The sequence below is a fragment of the Loa loa genome (genome assembly GCF_000183805.2).
Source record: "Loa loa unplaced genomic scaffold supercont3.11, whole genome shotgun sequence".
Lineage (NCBI taxonomy): Eukaryota > Metazoa > Nematoda > Chromadorea > Rhabditida > Onchocercidae > Loa > Loa loa.
In genome coordinates, this window is record NW_018108191.1 from 47,885 (window position 1) to 62,630 (window position 14,746).

General features: G+C 32.1%; 6 protein-coding genes across 6 annotated transcripts; 3 read left to right on the forward strand and 3 right to left on the reverse strand.

The window, feature by feature from the left end:
- Nucleotides 1-862: 862 nt before the first annotated feature.
- Nucleotides 863-3,367, forward strand: LOAG_07499 (hypothetical protein; the record flags this gene model as incomplete). The annotated part of the gene is made up of 5 exons (XM_020447451.1): nucleotides 863-966; nucleotides 1,245-1,340; nucleotides 2,389-2,514; nucleotides 2,940-3,043; nucleotides 3,259-3,367. The coding sequence occupies exons 1-5, from the start codon at nucleotides 877-879 to the stop codon at nucleotides 3,365-3,367; spliced, it is 525 nt and encodes a 174-aa protein (XP_020302317.1). The 5' UTR covers nucleotides 863-876.
- A 1,393-nt stretch (nucleotides 3,368-4,760) lies between these two features.
- On the forward strand, nucleotides 4,761-5,302 carry LOAG_07500 (hypothetical protein; the record flags this gene model as incomplete). Its single annotated transcript, XM_003143033.1, has 2 exons — nucleotides 4,761-4,833; nucleotides 5,058-5,302. 2 exons carry the CDS (start codon nucleotides 4,761-4,763, stop codon nucleotides 5,300-5,302), a joined length of 318 nt encoding a protein of 105 aa, XP_003143081.1.
- A 408-nt stretch (nucleotides 5,303-5,710) lies between these two features.
- On the forward strand, nucleotides 5,711-8,745 carry LOAG_07501 (hypothetical protein; the record flags this gene model as incomplete). The annotated part of the gene is made up of 8 exons (XM_003143034.2): nucleotides 5,711-5,932; nucleotides 6,072-6,244; nucleotides 6,600-6,664; nucleotides 6,842-6,999; nucleotides 7,376-7,511; nucleotides 7,666-7,829; nucleotides 8,020-8,137; nucleotides 8,495-8,745. The coding sequence occupies 8 exons, from the start codon at nucleotides 5,711-5,713 to the stop codon at nucleotides 8,686-8,688; spliced, it is 1,230 nt and encodes a 409-aa protein (XP_003143082.1). The 3' UTR covers nucleotides 8,689-8,745.
- Nucleotides 8,746-9,691: 946 nt separating this feature from the next.
- On the reverse strand, nucleotides 9,692-10,847 carry LOAG_07502 (hypothetical protein). Its single transcript, XM_020447452.1, has 3 exons — nucleotides 10,700-10,847; nucleotides 10,316-10,429; nucleotides 9,692-9,937 (listed from the first exon to the last, which is right to left on the reverse strand). The coding sequence occupies exons 1-3, from the start codon at nucleotides 10,835-10,837 to the stop codon at nucleotides 9,704-9,706; spliced, it is 486 nt and encodes a 161-aa protein (XP_020302318.1). The 5' UTR covers nucleotides 10,838-10,847; the 3' UTR covers nucleotides 9,692-9,703.
- A 1,308-nt stretch (nucleotides 10,848-12,155) lies between these two features.
- LOAG_07503 (hypothetical protein) lies at nucleotides 12,156-12,703 on the reverse strand (the record flags this gene model as incomplete). The annotated part of the gene is made up of 3 exons (XM_003143036.1): nucleotides 12,156-12,164; nucleotides 12,349-12,453; nucleotides 12,611-12,703. 3 exons carry the CDS (start codon nucleotides 12,701-12,703, stop codon nucleotides 12,156-12,158), a joined length of 207 nt encoding a protein of 68 aa, XP_003143084.1.
- Nucleotides 12,704-13,326: 623 nt separating this feature from the next.
- Nucleotides 13,327-14,058, reverse strand: LOAG_07504 (hypothetical protein; the record flags this gene model as incomplete). Its single annotated transcript, XM_003143037.1, has 2 exons — nucleotides 13,327-13,632; nucleotides 14,017-14,058. 2 exons carry the CDS (start codon nucleotides 14,056-14,058, stop codon nucleotides 13,327-13,329), a joined length of 348 nt encoding a protein of 115 aa, XP_003143085.1.
- Nucleotides 14,059-14,746: the final 688 nt, after the last annotated feature.

The window sequence follows — 14,746 nt, forward strand, 5'->3', positions numbered from 1 at the left end:
TATATATATATATATATATATATATATATATATATATATATATATATATATATATATATATATATATATATATATATATATATATATATATATATAATGAACGGCTTGTTGAATTGAATATTCAGAAATTCTTTAATTTATCATTTTTCCCTGAAATTTGCATCAAAGAGAAAAACATTTTATGTTGAGAATATTCCTCTTTGTGGTGGTTGCATTGCATTAAATGTAGGAAAATTTGAGAAATTATTTTACAGTTAAATTAAACTCTTCATATGATACTAATTAGTTTATTGTAGTTATTAAACGAGTGATGTTTTTCTTTTGTTCTTTCCTATTTAGTGATTTGAACGGATTAATTGATTATTCTAATTTTGATCTTTTTTTTTTTTAGTTTTGACTTTGGTAAATTCATTATCATCATTTTTATTAGCATTTAGTAAACAGTATCGTATGATGCACCATTTTGTCTTGCTTACTTTAGGCACAGTAGTAAGCTCTATCGTTCAGAGCGATTTCTACTACGTCGCAAACCCTGTCTATACATATTAGGTATTTCATCAACAAGTGCAGCACTTCTAGCCCTGTTACTTTTTGGTGCTATGGAATTTTACAGTTCATCTGTGGTTCGTTTTAATTTTCCGAAGAGCAAAAGGATTGCGAAAATCTTTACCGTACTTTCTGGATATTACAGTACAACTAGATAATGTGTTCCTTAATAAAAGGAATTCATAAGAAGTTCGATGAAATTTTTTTTTTATTAATTTTCTCCCACCTTTCGCTTTTTTTCCTTCATTTTCACTCATATTTTCCCGGCCAAAGCGTCTTTTCAATCCGGATCCGGAATCTGTATATCGTTTCCAGCATGAATTACATGTTATGCGTCAAGAAGACGAAGTTCTTGTGCGGTACACGAAACGGATCGATTTCTTTCATTGCAGCTATAATTTCAGTGCAGAAGCTGATATTGTAAGTTTTTCGATCTGATAATGAAAAAAAAGAAATGCAGCAAGAAATTATTACAATGTTCAAAATAAATTCCGTTCAAGACAAAGCTATTGATAGCTTTTTTGAACGCGACATATTATTATAAGAAAATATGGTAGGAATGATGGGAATTACTTTCGGATATTATCATGTCACTTCAGATATTACACTTCCGAATATCATCATATCCATATGAGGAATTAATAAGTATGATAAGCACTTATTAGAACTTCAAAAAATGCTGAAAATTTTCGATTTAGGAGCAATGTAGTGATTGTGGTGGTGCTTCATTCGTGCATCTACCAGTGAGAACGCTGAGCACTTCTGATATAACATGTGTTGATTTAAGTCATCGGGTAATGAATTTAATTCATATTCACTGGATTAAATGGAAATGTTTGGAAGATAGAATGATCTTTAAGATAAAGTGCGTAAATGTGTAGAAAAGTAGATTTTGTGCGCCAAGAATGAAGCAATATTCAGTGAACTGCCACGACTAACAGCTTGTCATTGCTGGCATACATGTCCCATATAGATTTGATCTATAAAAGCTTTTAATCTAGATGCTAGTACCAACAAATGTTAATGATGTTTCTGGAACTACATCCTATCGTAATTTGGCTCTTCTTTGCACTATTGTATTCCGATCTAGTTAAATGGAACGAGACATGCATAAATCAAAAATTTTCTGTCATACAGCTCTTAAACTTTAGGCTCTATACATTACAACTATCTTTCAATCATTTTCTCTTTAATATTGTTATGCTAATTATTGTACACTTACCGAAATGCAGTCTTCCGACTTTTCCCTTTCAATACCACAAACCCATCGAGAGAGAAAAAAAGAATTTGTCCAACCTACCAAACTATTTTCAAAAAACATATAATCTTGAATCTTTTTTTCTCGAATATCCCGCAGTAAAAGTTGGCAAAATCTATTTATTTATATAAAGATGCGATCAGAGATTCCGCAAATGGATTACACATTTGGAATGAAAATTATAGATTTATTCATTCATGAATAAGAATATGAGAGAAAAGTTTTTCCAAGTCCAGGAAAACTTTATGATTCGAAAATGAATGAATTTTCCAACTATCTCAAAAAAGAAATAACTTGTCTTCAAGGATTTCATATTTTTAGATTGTCTGGAAAAAGGATTCAGAAACTATAGGTAAAGAAAGTGGACGTGTAGACTTTGCAGTACCTCATTATTTTCCTTCCTGAAATCTAGATTACCTGCCGGAAAATCTTCACCGGATATGATTAGCAATTTCCTTTCGTTTAAACACAGTGAATTTATTTATTGTTTGAATAAGCATTACAGTAAATTGTTTAATGAATGGAACCAAACTGTATGCTATGAAAACGCTGCTCACCCATTTTTCATAATCATCGAATTTTAGACGAAGTGTTTCGATGAAGACGTGGAATGCAACATTTTAGCAAACATACCTTACAAACAATGTGAGGGATTGAGGGGTATTCCAATACGTGAAAGTGAAGGCATTTCAAGCGATTTATTTGTTAAGGTACTTCAAATTTGTTCATTTTATCCGAAAATTTCGAAATAGATATTCTTGCTAAATGTCTCGCTCTTTTGTGCTATTTCAAATTAAAGTAATTAAATGAATTTCAACTGTCTTTCTATAAATTTCCTAATTGCTTACATCTGTAACATACAGTTAATCCCATTTTATGCTCAACTGATTGCCATATGAAAGACAATGAAAATGAACACAATTACACTCTTAAAATGACGGAAATACCATATTGCAGTGATTTGTAAACGATTGCTTTTTTTGCTTCCAAATAATTTTCAGATTATTCAGTCTTTTAAATGATATGGATTAAAAAAAAAGAAAAGTGAAACTATCGATTACCTCTCTGATTTGGTTGTCTTCATTCTCGAATATTAAATGGATTCTCATTATGCATTGTAATATGAAATTTGCAGGTGCTTACAGCAAACATTACAACGCTCATGAACCAAACAGTTGTGTCACAACAAATCGTTGCACTTTGTCCGAGATGTCATTTCTTTGGTAGACCATACCATTCGTATGTGTTTCCTTTTTGTGATTTTAAATGAAAATTTTATTTGTCATTTTTTTTTTTTTGACTGATACTGTCGTTCATTTTTATAGTTTTAAATGTTTTTTTTTGACTGATACTGTCGTTCATTTTTATAGTTTTAAATGAAAGGTTCAAATTTCAGTAAAAACTATTCCTAAAACATGAACTCTAATTTGAGTACATGTGACATCTAATTTCAGATCTATGGGCACATGTGTTCAAAAACTTCACACAATGCGTCCTGGTTGGCCAAAGCAATTTCAGTGGTGTGATTGGTATCAGCCTTCTAACAATTGCATCTGGGATTGAATTATTCGAAGAAACAACGCCCTCTTCTTTTACACTGTTGATTTACTTCAGCCAGTTGTTGGAACATCTTCAACGTACCACTTTTGAATTAAAAATCTAAGAGGATAAAATTTTCTGCTTACAATGCTTTGCACAGTTTCGCATAATAAAGCATGGTCTAATAATACTTGAATTACCGAAACTTACCCTCTAAACTTTCTTCTTACTGGGATGCAAAAACTTCTGTTACTTCATAGAATGTACCTTCAAGTATTTTTAAATTCGTATCAACAACCACAACCGTTTTATTTGTACGATTTGATTTCCGTAATATTCTTTGATTTACTTAAAGTATAACTCATTTTATATTTTGAGTACCAGTATTATTCCTTAATTTTTCAAATATCCATTCTGATTTTCAGACATCCACTCCAACCCATACTTTTAAAGTTGTCTCCTAAAAAGTGATTTTTGCATAATTGTGATGCGAAAATGCAATAAGCATTGCCAACACCTAATTTGAATATTTCATGTTTGGTACTATACTTTTAGGAATCATTTCAAATTAGCACAAAAATCGTCGATCGGATGGCTGGCTTTCAAATTTTATTTTTACTGTCAGTACATTTGTTGTTATTTTGTCACAGCGCGCTTTTATATTCTGGAATTATTGACCATAACAGACAATTATCAAGTCAACTTGTACGTCTCAACTTTTCTTTTTTTTTGTGAATTTATATTTTAGTATATATTTCCAAAAATGATAGAAGGTAGCTTTTCTGTGAACATTTAAGGTGTCGTCATGAATTTTGCATTTTTCTATGTTGCTGATTAATTGAACTAATAATCTGTAGGAACCCTATTTTGTAAGAAATGGTTATGTGAGAGATCGCAAGATGAAATCTGAACTATCAATAAAACGACTGAAATAGCAAATCCGGAAAAGAAACTGGAAAAAAATTATTTTACATTCTTCACACTGTACACATTCTCAGTCATTTTTTGTTTTGTTTTTAATTTATGTTGGTAAATGTCTTAAAATTTGTTGCAAATTTCATGTTTTACATAAAAGTTGAAGAGGATTTGAAAAACTGAAGATCGAAATTTGTCATGTGAAATGAAGAAGTCGGAATTATAATCGGATGACAGCGGATGAGAAAAAGGTGTAGCTAGAAAACTGAAGATAAATTAAATGACAGAAACGGTCCAGAGATACCAGAGAATCCAGATGGCATCTCTCGGCTACTCATAAATTTGATGGCACAAATACAATTATATATATTTGCGCTGTACGCATCAAGTAATTACGAACACTTATCTTTTTCCTTTAGTCCATGCAATCAGCAGATTGACAAATCTAACCTATTTTTGGTATGGTGAAATTTGAATGACAGTTACATAACCATCTGAGACGATGTCTTATATCGCTCCTTTCCTTCGAGCTATTTTTTCTTTGCTTATCATTCGATCAGTAGTTCTGCAAGAAAGTAAGTTTTTGTCTGCAACAATCTAAAAAATTATCTTTAAAAAAAGGTTATCATTTTTAATTAAATTACATATCGGTCATTAGTGGCATATAATCCATCGTTTATAAAACCAAAATAGCTGAGAATAAATTGAACTAAAAATGAGAATATCTTTATTTTTTCCACTTTAGCTAATCAAATTATATATTGATTTAAATTAGATTAAACAATTTAAGATGTTATAGGTCATCTGAATTTTCTAAAATCGCTCGGTAATAATCCAGTAAATTGGCTTCACGATTTCGTTCGGCGTGGTAAAGGCTCTGTTTCCAAGTTGCCATTTGATGAAATATTCATCGATCAATCAGACAGCGATACAAGTAGCATCTCGACAGTAGCGAATATTTTAGCTGAAATCGCAGAAGCGAATACAAATGTTGTCAAAATTGGCGCTGATGTTAGTCATTTGCTTCTTCTGGGTGGAAATTGAAGGGATGATGCAGTAGATTTAAATTAGGAACATCTGTGCCTCTCATTTCCAATCAATCCCCCCCCCCCCCCTCCTCGCAGTAACACCGATAATATAAAATGGAGACATGAGACGAAGCATGAATACCAACAAAAGTTCTGAATTGCAAAACTCTTTGCTTCAAAGTTTAAAAACACATAAAAATTAAAACCCAAGATAACTTTTTAATTGGTTGCTTAATATATATTTATGAAAATTAATGCTTTCTAGTTCATTAAAACCAGATGCTCCATCTTTTAATGGCTTGATCAGAAATTGAGAAATAGAAGGAAGTAATGGAAGATATAAATTGCTGATTCGGTCTTGACTTAGTTTTTAATTCAACAACTTGTATTCTTCTATTATACTGACTTTCCGGTACAGTTTAATATGACGACTGGTAGCGGTTCAAAAGTTATTCCGATTTCCCCCGTTGTACCGATAATAAGCACAAAATCAAGAACATTTTTATCAGCTACGACAATATCTTCATCACCAACAGCAACACTCACATCACAATTAGCAGATACTGAAGCAGCATATTTCCGGCAACTTCGAAATGTCACCGGAAAAACTCAATTTGATTTCAAGCGACTTGCGTCGCTATTGCAAGTAAAAGTTTTCACATTTTTTGTTGTAACTAAAAGATTCACGTCCAACTTATTCATCTTCGTGTCACATCAGTTATTTCCTCGATTTGAGTACAATATCATAGTTAGATTTTAGCAAGCAATGATAACCTGATTTGTAGCAAATGATTGATAGGCGGAAAGCAAAGAAAAGCAATATTACGAAGGAAAACGAAATGAAACAAAATGTTAGAATCAAGAACGATTCATTACCGGGAGAAACAATTCGATCATCGTTTCAACAAAATACATTCAGTGTATCGGATTTGAAACCAATGAGATTCTTTATAATCGTGTGAATCCGGACTGGAAACCAGAAAACAGTCATGCGATTTCTAAGTATGATTTCAAGTAAACGTTTTCTATGGTTATGGGTGGAAAAGGTGGAAGAAATAAGCGAAGATACATAAAAGTGATATACGCCCATTGGTTATGTTGATCTATTGACTTCTTTGTACTTGATAACATTCTCGATTTCCTTCTATCGAACAGGTTGCAAATTGAATTATCTATGAAAGAGCGAAAACCTTAATTTTTGCTTGTCGAACAAAAATAAATTTACTGGCGCACATCTATGAACGTTAATTCTTATTAAAATATAAAATATAAAGTATATTAATGAATAGTACTTTATTATCGTTCTCTTTTAGAAGTTTGGAAATAAAAGATGCAACAGTGTTGTATGAAAATGGCAATCCATCTGGAGGAAATCAAGGTTTGTGCAATTTCTTGAGATATATGAGGAATTCACTTAGAAATTAAATAAAAATACTTTGTTGATCAAAACGCTTAAATATTTGATTAGGTCAAAAGAGATGATGAAAATAACACTATATACACTTCATAAATTTCATACTTTTGATTTCAAAAATTTGTGGTAAAATAAATTAAGCATTGAAAAGAAGTAATCGACACCCTCACGAAATATTGGCATCAATTCTCATTACCAAGCGCGAAAAAGAGAACAACGTTACGATACTACCAGAAACAGCATTACCGACATCTAAAGCGCATACAAATGAGAATCCGACGATTTATATCATCAGAGAAGTGGCGAAATTTACTCTTCTGTTAATTAAGTCAAAAAATCATCGTTTCCCATCACTGAGAAACTTTGTCAAATTCGTTCATTCTGATTATAATTCGTCTAATCAGAAATTAACTAGGAGAAATAAAAGACTAATAATAAAGTTATTGAAATAATATAAACAAAAAAGATATAGAATGTACACACAGCAAGCAAGGTGAAGATTGGTGTAAGCGGTATTTATGCATGACAAACGGACACTAAATATACTATTAATGAGGCCAAGGCTTATCGTATATATGCCATTGAGTAGCCGCAAAAAAGCCAACATCCGAGATACAGAGTCGCGATGACCTGGATGGACGGGTATAGATTGATCTAAATTGGTCTATTCTTCAGGGTTCATTTGTACATAACAATGAAAATGATTACGAATTTGTGTCCTCAATTACACTTATAATTGATGATGGAGAAAAGATTCTAGTGGACACTGGGCTCTCAACCGATATCAACGGGCGTACTTGGATATTGCAAAGTTCGTCTTTATAATCATTCGGTATTATAAGCAATTCAATTAATTATGATTATCTTCCATATGTACATGTACGTTTCCAATATTTTAGAATATTTAAAGAGTAAGTATGCTCACATTTGGTATCATATTTCTAATTTCTACACTTCTGCTCCAGGACTAAGTGAGCTTGGTGCTCCACCGCCTTCAATCAGTCATGTAATCACAACTCATGGCCATCCTGATCATTCTGGCAACACTAACCATTTCCCAGATGCATTTCATTATGTCGGGAGATTTATGCACGCCGGGACGCACTCCTACTTTTCAAGAATTCTTAAGGTGTTCCCTTCGAAATTATTAATACTTTGATCAAAAGAGGTTAAATTAATAATAGAACCAAATATCAACCGGAAACATATGTGGTACATGTTCAATCGTGCCAAAATAATCATTAAAATAACATTAATCCGTATAAAATAAGCAGACTAATTTTTTTCAAAAATTATTACTAAATCAAGTAGGATTTCAGGGTGATACTGAAAAATTGACGAAAAATGTTTATTTGCTAAAAACACCAGGTCATACATCTGACGACATCTCTGTTCTCATTAACAATACCAGCTTTTTTGGTACTGTCATTGTTTCCGGTGAGATTAATATCTTTAGCAAGTAAAACATTCTAATTCTAGTCATTTTACATCTTCTACGTCATCCCTCTCTCTCGGAAGTTGAAATTACTTGTTAGTTGGGATTCAGAAAGTGTCAGTGTAATTATCGTTAATGTCAACTCAATCCTTCCGAGAATCAACTTATGATGGAAGTGTAAAAAGCACAGAGAAATTCTCTCTCAATGGCAGATAAGAATATAAATAGATAAATTGACTTTTGATCGATTTCCCATTTACCAAAATTTCTTACAGTTTAAAATTATCAGATTTCTTTACTGAAAAAAATGAAGCACTGAAAATCTCAACGATGAAAACATCATTGTCATTTCGTTGAAGGTGACATATTTATACGAAAAGAAGACATGAAAAATTCGATGATATGGAAACAGTTAGCAGCTAACGAAATACAACAGGAAGAATCAAGAAAGCGATTACTGTGCTTAGCCGATTGCATTATTCCTGGACATGGACCACTATTTCGTGTAACGAGTAACATGAAACGAGGGCTGAACTGCCCCGGTAGATATTGAGAAGAGCCATCAGCAATCGATAATCACGTATAAGTAATATGTACAGTAAGGTATTTGATAGAATACAATTCCTATAAAATACTAAGGATTCTGCGTTATGACTTTTTATTATTTCATTTAGTACCTCCACACTTGTACTTTAAATTCAAATCTCTTGGTTCCTTTTCCCACAAATGAAATGAATTGCATAACTGAATATCACATGATGGCACGAAAAACCAACTGATAGATATTTGTATCTTTTAGTTGTCTGTAGAAAGATTATCAAACTAAATGTATCCAGCCATTAAGCGTAATTCACATATTCCAACTATAGGGCCGATTGCAAAAAGTTGTATCGTTAATCGAGCTTGAAGGTTAAAAACAATAATATTCGAAAAGGATGAACACTATCCACATTTTATTAAATTTAGAAAAATAAAGAAAACAAAAATAGAAAAAGCAGTTGGTTAAAGTCATATCTGCAGCCATCTCATTTGTATGAAACAATGTATTAATTAGGTAAGTTGGCAGGAAAGTTGAGTAAATATTCAGTAAGAAAAATCATATATGAAAAAATCTTCAGCTTTAACAAAATTTGACGAAGTCCTTCAAAAAATCACGGAAGTGAGCTTTCCATACATGTACTGGATGAGTACATGTTTTTATTTAGATTCTATGAATTCCTTATTCGCGTAGGAATGGTCAAACAATAACTGCTAAATAGTTGCAGAAATAGGAAAATAGAAAGCTGAGAATACAATTTCCCAAATCATTCGCAAAGAGTTTATAAACAAAAAAGAAAAAGTAACAAAGGATTTTAATAAACTGCAAAACCTGGAAATCGACTACTGTAGTCGACTAATCACAATATACACCTTGCCAAGTAATAATAAAAATCTGATTGTGATTAATTTAACTGTTGGATCGAATCACAACGATTATGTTGTATGGAAAAGAGGGAAAATTGGTATAGGAAAAGTTAATGGATATCACTCCCGAACTGCAAAATCCAATCTCGGTATAAAAACAACTTTTACAGAGATAAATTAGGAAGGACCTTCTTGCTCCACTGCGTCCAGTATTTTATCGCGAATCGATCAATACCAAAGTAGTTGAATGCTTTGTAAATGATAATTGCACAGAGAACACATATAAAAAAATGGATTAACGTCAGAATATAGGGATGATCAACGAGAGGACTCGACAGCTTCGCGAATTTTAATTTTTTCGTACCGATGACTGTTCCATAGGACTTCATTGATGTTTGCTGGAAAGAAATAATTCGTGTAGTTTTCTTAATAAATTCTAACAACTGCGCCAACCCTTCTCAAATAATTGATTATTATACCCGAAACGAAATTTTTAACTTCGATTTTGGAAAAAATTGTCCTACGAATTTTCAATACAAGAGTTTATTGACATAAAAATCAACAAATATCACAAAAAGACCCCTGAATTTTCAGTAATTTATGTGCCGCGGGAAAGAAGGTTAATCGTAAATCCTTAATCTACTTCCCAGCAGCTCTCCAAAAAACACATCATTCGTACTTATCTTGTTGGTAAAGAAATCGTAACACTTGATAATATCTACATCTGGCTACTGCAAGGGAAAAGAAACCACAGTTTACAAACAGTTAATAAGCACCAAAGAGTGATTTTGAAATGGAGTCGAGTCTTCCTTGACAGCACTGATAAGCGAATGATGTACAGTGGTCGGCAACAGTTTTCCAACCGAATCAGTTTTAACAGTTTGAGACGCCTAAAAGGAAATTACGTGAAGGTAGACAAACTTGATAATACAAATTTTTTGTGCTCCCACTTGTCATACTATGTGGAAGCACTGCTGAAGACATTTATAATTCCTCTTCATTTAAAGCTGCAAAACTTATAACCTGCAAGATTCTGATTTTGTATGACCCAACGATAAGTCTAAGCTCATCAGTAAAGCTAACAAATTATTTAGCTTCATATCATTTGAAAAGACGTGGAATTCATGGGAAATCTGATCAAGATCAAAGAAAAAGCATACCAAACTTCTAGAAGGTGTGGGATGACGTGAATGGCGATTACGTGAACGTGACCGCGAACCACGTCGCGAATAACTCTTTTTCTTAACCAAGGGTGTCACTTGAGATACACTGCTTTTTTTCGCTGATATCTGCGTCATCTTCAAATAGAGAAAAAAAAATTTTAATTTTGTGTCAAAAAGAGAATGATGTAACAAAAGCTTAACAAATCATCAAATCAAAACTTAAGTTACACGATAAGAATATACCACGATACACATCAAAATAAAGAAAATGTGAACATTGACTTTCACGATATAATTCTTTCTCTGTAATTAAAAGTGTAACAATAGCAACTTGTCATTTCTAATAATGCCGTCTTTATCACACAAAAAAATTCACATCCTTTTTATTTCTACTGTTATATTTATTCAAAATTATTTAAATGTCCATTTAAAACATGATTTCCCTCAGCAATCCTGCTAAACTGTTCCCTTATCCTATTAATATTATTTATCGTTTTGCACGATTTAACCGTCATTCCCAAGAGAGTTCTCTTAAGCCATCATGTTTCTTCTATTTGTTTCAAAAAAACCCTGACAAACTGTCACAGTGAAAGTAGCATAATGGGGGAAACAACTAAACAGTTTGAATATTAATGAAACGATTTTTTGCTGTAGAGATGGAGCCGCATGCCGATGCCGCTTTAATATACTTCTAGTGAAGTGGAACCATTAATCCGTTAGCTACCAGTTACTTCAAAATCATAACTCCTAATTATGAAAAGCCAGTACTAATAAAGGATACATTAACAAATAGCGATAATTTGAAGGTGTAACATAGGTAAATGACTAAATTCAAAAACGATATCAACAGAACGTTTTTAATAAAAAATTAAAACTGTGCCACCAAAATTTGTCCGATGGATGATATAGAAACAGTTTATACCACGGCCTTTATTACATAGATATAGTAGACGGAAGGAATCAATTGATCGTTAAAGAATAGTGGACGACTGTGATAGATAATGAAACGTCACTGTGGGGTTATTGCTCCAATATAATGGTATAAGGCACGCATCTTCACGCTCTAACAGCCGCTTGCTACCGATCGGCTATTTCTCTTTACCACACAACCAGGGAAGAGACGAACATAACGGCTATTACTATTCACATCAAATAATCACTTGATTCCCTCCACTGCCTGTCTTCATTTTAATTTATAAACCAATTGGAATTCGTGAAACTTCGAAATATACCTTATCCACTCGTCCGAATATAGCAGTCTTCTTTGCTTCGTTGACTTTTTACCTCATATTTTTTTCTTAAATAATGCTTTAAAAAATTACTAATCTAAAATACACAACGCTGGACATCCATAAGTTTAAATAGACATCCCAGTTTTGCAGTTTCTTATTTGGAAAGAACTTTTACGTGACTAAAAAAGGGAAAGTTAGTAAATTTTTCCATCAACAAACGATTAGAAAGCCTGAAAATATAAAATGTTCAAGTTATCTAGAAAAAGATTACGGAGCGAAAAGCCAAACGTCCATTTACGAAATGAAGATTTGAACAATGAATTCAGCAAAGTAAGATAAAGAGCACTAAAGTAAGAGGCCAGAATAGGAGCTCATAGTCTTTCATTCGAGACTTATGAAAAACATCACACTTACTTTTTGTTTACTATCTCCGAGACTTGTTAAAAGAGGAAAACCAAGTGGTGAAAGAGTCGATTTTGGCTCGGTGTGATCCGGTTCAAACGAAATATTTTTCAAGCTCTGAAGTGAAGCAAATCGAAGGCATTTTAGAACTTGAAGTTTTAAAATTCAAAGGTAAAACAGAAAGGCAAAAATCATGATATTATTTGAGAAAATGTCATGTTCTTTGGATATTAAATACCAGAAGCAAACAGCAGATAAATTTGCATGAACAGACCTCTAGTTGATTATCAGATTTTCTGGGAGATAATTCCATCTTTAGCGTTGATGAATTCAGAGGACCACCTCTCACTCGTGTTGAATGTGTCATTTTGTAGCTACTTATCTTTTCAGTCCAGAATCCCCTCGTGTACAGTTAAGAAATGATTTTCAAATGCAAAACTACAGATGAAGAAATTTGTAATCTTTGAAATCAAAAAAAAGAACTATATGTACGGAACGTAATACGGACCAAACGTAATGCGAAACGCTGAAAAGTTTTGCGAATATTCACTAAATTCTATGTATACGAAATACCGAATGTAATAAAAACCATATTATAAATATCCATTGAAAGTCTAATTACTAAACTGTAAGGGATGGGTAGAATTTTCCCCACCTCAGGTAACAACTAATAAAGAAAGAATCAATACAAATAAACAATCTGATACAGATTACCAGCAAACAAATATATCAAGTCTATGTAAACCAAATATTGCAAAATCATTGGTAAGAGGCATTGCTTTTCGGAAAGTTTTTTCTAAAAAAAGTTACAATGATCGAAAAGAAACGAAGACGCTAACAGTAATTAGGAAAAAATATAGTAAACAAGGAAGAAAAAAACTGAGAAAGAGCCAGCTGCTTCTGTTTTTGGAGCAGTGATTACGAACATATCAATCATAAAGCGGAAGATACTGCACTGATAAGTGAATAATTCATGTTATAAGTCCAGAACTACCGTTTATCCTTCCATGTACATCCTAGTGATACCGAGGAAGTTTTAAGATGTTTAACACAGTAGCAACAGTTTGAAAAAATAAAGACTTCCATGATGAGATAGTTAGCATCAACGTTCAAAACTATTTCTTGCGGCAAGACGATAACTGTTTGATTAGTTATCGGTATCGTAATCAGCAGATAACAAACTCGATCGAGATCAGCAACGTGAGAGTTAGAGGTCGCGCTGATATCTATGAAAGTTACATAATGACGTCGCCCAACAGTATCAGTAACACCCCACAAGCCCAACCTGGTAGAAGCCTGGAAAATGGGCAGACAAAAGATCCGTCAACGTACAATACAGACTTTGGCGCATTCAGAAATTCGCTTTGATGCACTTTTTATACAAAGCAGCATAAGTGCAATTAGTAAATTACCTTGTCTACAAGTATTTTGCTATGGCTATACTGCGATTCGTTGTCATGAAGTGGTCAATTAATGACTGACCCATGATTCGGCCTGAGGACTGGTCAGTCACAGAATGCGACCGATGAATTGATTCACAGATTGAGAGTGACTCCAGCTGATCAATCCCCATCGTTTATCAAATGGCGCGATTTAACTGCGAGATATGATAGAGTGAGTTCTTTTTGCATTTTACAATATTTAAGTTCTTTTTTCGATTCACATGGTCGTGGAAGGTACCGCAAGCATAGTCAGTTTAAGAAATTCGAATGTGGAAAACATATCTGAAGTTTTAATCAAGAAATATAGATTTGAAAGCTGACAACTAACAAAAAAAAAATGACATTAAATTTATTTGTATATATAAAAAAACTTTCAAGCTAATATATTTTTGTTTAAGCAAAGAATTCATTAAATAGAATACCAAAAGAGATTATCTATAAATAATAATAATAACAATTTCTCGATTACTTTAACTCTTGAAAAAAATTCACTTTCAAATTTATGAATTGAAGAAATGGAAATGGTGAAAAAAAAGAAGAAAGGAATATTTGCTCAACAGATGTTTCATGATGGAAATCATATTATCGTGAAAAAAAAAAAGTTTTTTTTTTTCATTTATATTATTTTACATATATTTACACTTTTTTTTTACTTATATTATTCTTTTTAGTTATATTTATTTATTTACTTATACTATTTACTTGTTTTATTTTTTATATATTATTTTATTCTATTCGTTTGAAAAAATATTTGGAATGATTTTAACGATTGAACAAATCGATAACTTGACAAAAAAAAAAAAAAAACGTATTATTTATTTAAAATATAAAATAATCAAAATATTGATAAAATTCTAAATTTTTTTTAGTTATATTTTACAATTGTTAATCTTAATAATCTGTAATTTAATTAATTTTAATATTTAATAATGAATTTAATATTCAACATACTTTTTGTTTTTGTTTTT